The sequence below is a fragment of the Elaeis guineensis genome, chromosome 6 (genome assembly GCF_000442705.2).
Source record: "Elaeis guineensis isolate ETL-2024a chromosome 6, EG11, whole genome shotgun sequence".
NCBI classification, from domain to species: domain Eukaryota; kingdom Viridiplantae; phylum Streptophyta; class Magnoliopsida; order Arecales; family Arecaceae; genus Elaeis; species Elaeis guineensis.
Window position 1 is genome coordinate 115,291,194 of NC_025998.2, and position 8,043 is coordinate 115,299,236.

At 37.2% G+C, this 8,043-nt stretch overlaps 1 protein-coding gene across 1 annotated transcript; it reads right to left on the reverse strand.

Moving 5' to 3' along the window:
* Positions 1–5,233: 5,233 nt before the first annotated feature.
* On the reverse strand, positions 5,234–7,030 carry LOC140858820 (uncharacterized). The gene is made up of 2 exons (XM_073260101.1): positions 6,326–7,030; positions 5,234–5,251 (listed from the first exon to the last, which is right to left on the reverse strand). The coding sequence occupies exons 1-2, from the start codon at positions 7,028–7,030 to the stop codon at positions 5,234–5,236; spliced, it is 723 nt and encodes a 240-aa protein (XP_073116202.1).
* Between the last annotated feature and the right edge of the window lie 1,013 nt (positions 7,031–8,043).

Genomic DNA, 8,043 nt, shown 5'->3' on the forward strand with positions numbered 1-8,043 from the left:
ACATTCTTTAATTTCTTCCCCTTTAGAGTTTTTCACAAATATTTGCTCCCCCTTAATATAGCAATGATCAACAGTAAACAACAACAAAGAGAAGATAATATTTCAAGAAGAATATATACAACCAAAATATGATCGATATCAATACAAAAGGTAGAAATATAAGTAAAAGATGATTCCATTAAAATCATAATTATTTCAATACATAGTTCATATTATAAAAATCAACCAGCTAATTGTCAATACATGGCCACAAGGTATAGATCCTAGAACAAAATACTAACTCCTAGGACCTAGTAATGATCAAGACAAATCATGGATCGGAGTCATCAGATATGGTATGAGAAGCTGATGGATCAGAAGTGCGTCCTCTACCTCGTCTGCCTCTGGCACGAGCAGGAGAACGAGATGAACTGGGAGGCTGAGAACGCTGAGATGCTAAGGACTGAACAGAAAGGGTGAGTCTGATAGAATCAAGTACATTCAGTGCTCTGGAAACAGATTGAAGTAGAGCAGTGAACTGGGTGGTAGCATGCTCACTCGATCCTCGGATCTCTTTCCTCAGTAGCTCATATCCACCTTTTAGTGCTCCTCTGAGTCTGCCAGCCTCTGCAGTGAGGTCTGTGACCTCAATAGTTGACTCCTGTGGCTTGGGATGGGCCAATACAAGGACTTGCCCCTGCAAGTCAAGAACTCTGCTAGTCAGTCTCCAGACTGTGTCCTCAAGCTGCTGTATCCTGACGGACTGGTCTGATATCATCTGAAACACAGTGGAGATGTGGGGAGTAATGGTCTGATTAGAAGAGGTGGCTCCAGGTGCAAAAGAAGTACTACCCCACTGACTAGACAGCAAAGAAGTCACACGCTGTGATATATGCTCGATCTGATCGTCAGCCAGTCTGAACTCTGAATGAAGTGCTCTGCTCTCTGGCTGATACACTGGTATGGACATCCTAGTAAACTCTGAAGGGCCAGCCTCAGTATCAGGAATGAACTGGGTATCTAGTGAAGCTGCCCTGAAGTCATGTACAGGAGAAGATGGACCTTCTTCTTCTACTCTGCCTTCAGTTCTGTCCTCAGCTCTTATTTTAGTTCTATCCTCAGCTCTTTCTTTAGAGCCCTTGATCCAACCACCATCAGTCTTTGTAATTCCTATTCGGTGCAGGCTGTGTTGGTTGAAAGTGTCCACATGTGAGAGCTTGGTAGGTGCCTCCCCCTCACAGCTAACTCCAAACCTCCTAAATACTCTAGTAAGGGCCATACCATAAGGCAAGTGTGCCTTGGATCTGTTCAAAGTTTCTCTCATGGCCTCTATCATAAGTGCAGGGAGGTTTAGGGGGGTCTGAGTGATGACATGAAACATGACACATACATCTCTGCCAGACAGTAGATCATGCCTACCACTCCTAGGAAAGAAGAGCTTTGTTACAATCTGATGCAGGATCCTCATCTCAATGGACAAAATCTTTGCTTCCAATTTGTTTAAACTTCCTGAATAGGTTTCTCCTAAAATAATTCTGATCCCCTCTTCTTTAATTGAGAGTTCCATATATGAGTATCCTTCACTAGGCAACTGAAGTATTTCTCCCAATATTCTAGAATCCAAGCAGATATCAATTTCCTTGACTGTTGAAGTCACTGACCCGTTTCCATAATGTAGATTCTGGTAGAATTCTCTAACTAGGTCAACATAGGTGACTTCCTTAAGGGAGCAGTAGAGTTTCCATCCTTGATTTTTAATTTTACTTGCAAAAGTAAAACCTTCTTTCTCAAAGAACCGAAAATCTATATTTTTTCCGGTTTCTACTTTTCTATCAGAAAGAGGATTTACACTGGGGCTTATGGAGGATTGAGAGGGACCTTGAGCAGATACTGAAACTGGAGTGGGAGCAGTTGAAGACTGAGCATGCCTTTTCTTTCGGACAATTTCTTCAGGCTCACGGATTGATTTTCTTCTTTGAGGAAGCTTCATCTTTGGAGCCATATCCACTATAGTAGCAGGCAAGGAGACTTGAATTCAGTGGAGGAGGGATCACAAGAGAATAAAGAGGGATTTTGGTGGAGAAAAGAAGCGGATTTTGGAAGATTGGTGAAGTGCTAGGGCACGTTCCAACCGCGCCAAGCAATGCGAGAAAGCCCGAAAAGTTTCTTTCTAAGGTGACGATTTTTGGTGGAGAGGAGGAGGGAGAATTGTTTCGAAATTAATCCTTGGATTTGGAGCAAAAAGAGTTGGAGAAGACGACTTTTGGAAGAAGGACGATGGGAAGATGGGTCGTCTCACAAACAGTAACCCTTATAAAAACAATGAACCCGTTGAAAGTTGGTGGGATTTACAAGTTTGCCATTGAGTCGACTCATGGGGGTCGACTCATGAAGTTCAGAAAATCAGGAAAAATGTGAATAAATTCCAAAAAATTTGAAATTTTGGGAGAAGGAGTTTTGCTCAATGATAAGTTTTTAGAATGATAAATTTGAGCTTTTGGGACCAGGATAGATGTTGAAAATTGAGCTCTAATAGTTTTTGACATCAATTCTTTGGAAATTGAGAAAAATTCAGGCATATGGATCTAGAATTCCTAGATTTCTCCTAATTTCACAGAATTTATCCTCACTAAGGGCTTTTGTAAAGATATCAGCTAATTGATTTTCATTGCAAACATATTCAAAAATTACATTTTTGTTTTGAACATGTTCTCTTATGAAATGATGTCTTATTTCAATATGTTTGGATCTTGAGTGTTGAATTGGATTTTTAGATAGATTTATGGCACTTGTATTATCACATCTTATTGGTGTTTTATTAAGTTTGATTCCAAAGTCTTCGAGTTGTTGCTTAATCCACAAGATTTGAGCACAACAACTTTCGGCTGCAATATATTCGGCCTCAGCCGTAGACAGTGCTACCGAATTTTGTTTCTTGCTAAACCATGAGATTAGGTTAACTCCAAGAAATTGGCAAGTTCCACTTGTGCTTTTTCTATCTAATTTACATCCAGCAAAATCAGCATCTGAATACCCTAATAAATTAATTTGTGAGTCCTTAGAGTACCATAACCCTAGAGTTTGAGTACCATTTAAGTATCTAAGGATTCTTTTAACAGCATTCAAATGAGATTCCTTAGGATTAGATTGATATCTAGCACATAAACAAACACTAAACATGATATCAGGCCTACTTGCAGTTAAATATAGTAATGAACCAATTATACCTCTGTAGTATTTTAAGTCTACGCTTTTACCTTCATCATCCTTGTCAAGCTTACATGAGGGACTCATTGGTGTGCCAATTGGTTTGCAGTTCTCCATTCCAAATCTTTTGAGTAGTTCCTTGGTGTACTTGCTTTGGGTGATGGAGATTCCTTCTTTTGATTGTTTGATTTGGAGTCCGAGGAAGAAGGTGAGTTCTCCCATCATGCTCATCTCGAACTCTCCCTGCATAAGCTTAGCAAAGTCTTGACAAAGGGATTCATTAGTAGACCCAAAAATTATGTCATCAACATAAATTTGTATAATTAGCATATCATTTTGATTTCTTTTAATGAATAGTGTTGTATCTACATTACCTCTTGAAAAACCATTATTTAGTGAAAATTTGCTTAGCCTTTCATACCATGCTCTAGGTGCTTGTTTTAATCCATATAAAGCTTTGTTTAATCTAAAGACATGATTAGGAAAAGCATGATTTTCAAATCCAGGGGGTTGTTCTACATATACTTCTTCAGAGATATATCTATTTAAAAATGCACTTTTAACATCCATTTGAAATAATTTGAATTTCATAAAGCAAGCATATGCAAGTAGAAGTCTAATAGCTTCTAATCTAGCAACAGGTGCAAAGGTTTCATCAAAATCAATTCCTTCTTCTTGATTATATCCCTTAGCAACCAGTCTTGCTTTATTTCTAATTACATTTCCATGCTCATCTAATTTGTTTCTAAAGACCCATTTTGTGCCAATTATTGAATAATCTTTAGGTCTTGTCACTAAGGTCCAAACATTATTTCTTTCAAATTGATTAAGTTCTTCTTGCATAGCATTAATCCAGTTATGATCATTTTCAGCTTCTTCAAAAGTTTTAGGTTCAAGTTGAGATACAAAAGCACAATGATTAAGTACATCTCTAAGTGAAGAACATGTTTTTACCCCATGCTTAGGATCACCAATAATTAACTCCTTAGGGTGGTTGTGAACATACCTCCATTCCTTGGGTAGGTCATTTGTACCTTGAGGTTGTTCTTGAGTTTCTTCACCTTTCTCATTTTGTTCGTCTTCTTGATCTTTGTCTTCTGGAGTTGCTGAATCTTTCAGAGTAATCTCCTTCATACCTTCTATTAGTGGATCTGCATCATCAACACCCTCATTCTTCCTTGAAGGAAGATCGTTAGATTCATCAAAAACAACATGTATGGACTCCTCAACTACTAAAGTTCTTTTGTTGAAAACTCTAAATGCTTTACTAGTGGAGGAGTAACCTAGAAAGATTGCTTCATCTGATTTTGCATCAAATTTATCAAGTTTTTCTTTGCCATTATTTAATACGAAACATCGGCAATCAAAAACATGAAAATATGCAATATTTGGTTTTCTTCCTTTCCAAAGTTCATAGGGAGTTTTCTTTAAAAATTATCTAATTAAAGCACGATTTAAAATGTAACATGCTGTGTTAATCGCTTCCGCCCAAAAATATCTTGGAAGGTTGCTTTCACAGAGCATGGTACGGGCCATTTCTTCTAAGGTTCTGTTTTTCCTTTCAACTACCCCATTCTGTTGGGATGTCCTAGGAGCAGAGAAGTTATGGCCTATTCCATTTTCATCACAAAAATTTTCAAAGTCATGATTTTCAAATTCAGTTCCATGATCACTTCTAATATTTTGAATTGAAAACCCTTTTTCATTAGTGACTTTTCGATGAAATTTAGTGAAAATATGAAAAGTTTTATTTTTGTGAGCTAAAAAGAAAACCCAAGTAAAACGAGAGTAATCATCTATTATTACAAAGCCATATCATTTTCCTCCTAGACTAGTGGTTCTTGTTGGTCCAAATAAGTCCATATGTAAGAGCTCTAAAGGTCTAGAAGTTGAAACAGTATTTTTGGATTTAAATGAAACTCTAGTTTGTTTACCTAATTGGCATGCATTACAGATTCTATCCTTTTCAAAATTCAATTTTGGCAAACCGAGAACTAAATCCTTTTTAATTAATTTTGAAAGAGAATGCATGCTAATATGTGCAAGTCTACGATGCCACAGCCAACTAGTCTCATTAATTTTAGCATTCAAAGATACTAGGCATTGCATGTCTAATTTGGCTAAATCATTCAAATCTACCATATAAACATTGCCATGCCTATGTCCTATAAATTTAATGCCATCGTTAATAGGACTCGTCACAATGCAAACAGATGATTCAAAAACTACTTTATACCCTTTATCACAGAATTGACTAATGCTAAGTAAGTTATGCTTTAAACCTTTAACTAATAAAACATTCTCAATGTATTTGGAGGGAGTGATACCAATGTTACCTATCCCGATGATCTTTCCTTTGCCATTATCTCTAAAGGTGACCATCCCTCCATCCTTAGCATCAAGCGTGATGAATTGTGATTCATCACCAGTCATGTGTCTCGAGTATCCACTGTCAAGATACCATTTTCTGTTTCCTTCTTGGGATGCTAGACACACCTGCAAGCAAAGGTCAAGTTTCTGTCTTAGGTACCCAAGCTTTCTTGGGTCCTTTTAGGTTAGTCAAGATGGTTCCTTTTGGATCCCATATTTTCTTTGTGTTTGCATATTTGTTAATAAGACATGTGTATGATTTATGTCCTATTCTTCCACATTTGAAACAAGTAATATTTGTAGACTTATTACTTGAATAATTTACATAAATATCCTTCAGAAATTTTTGTTTCTTCAGGGGTTTATAGCCAAGTCCAGCCTTATCATATATAGCTTTCTGATTATCAAGGATCATATTTAGTTTGTTTGAACTTAAGGTGAACTTATCTACTATAGATTTCAGCTTGTTAATTTCATCCTTAAAGTTTTGATTTTCTTTAATCAATGTGAATTTTTCAATTGAAAGGTTTTCAGCTTGTTTTACTAAGGACTGATTTTTCAATTTCAGTTCTTTGTTTTTCTTCCCTAGTTTCTTTAATTCATCAATTGAATCATAGAATGCTTCATGCAATTCTTCAAAAGTAAATTCACTAGTGGATTCAGAAGTTACCTCATTTTCGTGTGCCATCAGGCACAGGTTGGCTTGTTCTGTTGAGGTTTTCTCGTCGGAGCTTGAGTCATCACTCGCACTCCAAGTAGCCATCATTGCCTTCTTTTTGAACTTCTTGAGACCTTTCTTCAGTTGTGGACATTCGGATCTGAAATGTCCCGGCTTCTTGCACTCGTAGCATATAAGGGGTTGATCTTTCTCTTTTTCTTTGCTTTGATCCCCTTTTGTGAATTTCTTTCTCATCCCCTGTTTCTTTTTTCTTAAAAACTTCTTAAATTTCCAGGTGATGAGTGCCATCTCTTCATCCTGTTCTTCATCTTCAGAGTCATCCATTTCATAATCAGGCGAAGTTGTGGATTTGAGGGCAATGGTTCTTTTCTTTTTGACTTCATCCTCTTGATGTTGCTTCATGCTAAGTTCATGAGTCATCAAGGATCCAAGAAGCTCTTCTAGAGGTAGAGTGTTCAAGTCTTTTGCTTCTTGGATGGCAGTCACCTTGGCTTCCCAAGTTCTTGGCAGTGACTTGAGAATCTTCCTTACAAGTTCACTGTTAGTATAAGATTTGCCAAGACTCTTTAAACCATTGATTATGTCAGTAAAACGAGTAAACATAGCAGTTATGGACTCATCATGCTCTATTTTGAACAATTCATATTTATGTACAAGCATGTTTATTTTAGACTCTTTTACTTGATTTGTTCCCTCATGGGTTACTTCTAACCTATCCCATATTTCTTTAGCAGATGCACAAGTAGAAATGCGATTAAATTCACTTGCATATAGTGCACAATAAAGGACATTCATGGCTTTGGCATTTAATTGCGCCAATTTCTTGTCAACCTCATCCCATTCTTTTTCGGGTTTGGTTGACTCCTCACTATCTATAATCTTGGTGGGTGTGTGAGGACCGTTCACTATGATACTCCACATATCATAGTCGAGTGCTTGTATGAATATCTTCATCCGAGCTTTCTAATAGGTGTAATTAGACCCATTGAAAAGTGGAGGTCGGTTTGTAGATTGCCCCTCGGCTAGAAAAGTACCGACATGGGTTGCCATAGATCTTTGGCTCTTTGATTGTTAGATCAAAGAAGGGCTAGAGCACCGGCTCTGATACCACTTGTTGCCCAGCTATGCAACCCAAGAGGGGGGGTGAATTGGGTTTCTAAAAATTTTAAGCCCAACTGATTACTTATGAAGAACAAAACAAAGACTTTAATTCAATATTAATTACCTAAAGCAGGAATGTAAGAATATAATAAAGAAATAAAGTGAAGCGATAAAGCACACCACAAACACAAGAATTTATAGTGGTTCGGTGCTAACCTTGCACCTACATCCACTCCCCAAGATCCTGCTTGGGAATTTCAATCCACTATACTTTGTATTCAACCCGAATACAAAACGTCGGAAACTCCGACACTAGCTATCCCAAGCTAGATCACTTATTTTCCGAGTACAAGTAAACCCAAAACACTCCGATTTCAGGTTCGGATCAATCTTTCCTTATTTTGGAAACCCTCCAAAAACAAGAACAATTACTTACAAGAGTAAGAGAATTTAAAGCACAAATTAATACAATAACAGCTCCTTAAATGAGCGAATATAACAATAAAAACTTTACTCAAATGAAGAAACCCTTTTTGAATTTTCTCAAGATGGATGAACGCTTGAACGAATGCTTGAGAAGAGGATGATCGTTGATTGAAGATCCCTTGAAGACTTTGAACGATCTCTAGATCAAGGTTGAAATAATAAGCGTGACAAATCTTCTCTTTGAAAACTCTTGAATCTCTTTCACAATCTCACGTGTGGAT

Coding starts and splice junctions, on each gene's coding strand:
- LOC140858820 (XM_073260101.1), bottom strand. CDS start 7,030: ATGAATGTCCTTTATTGTGCACTATATGCAAGTGAATTTAATCGCATT.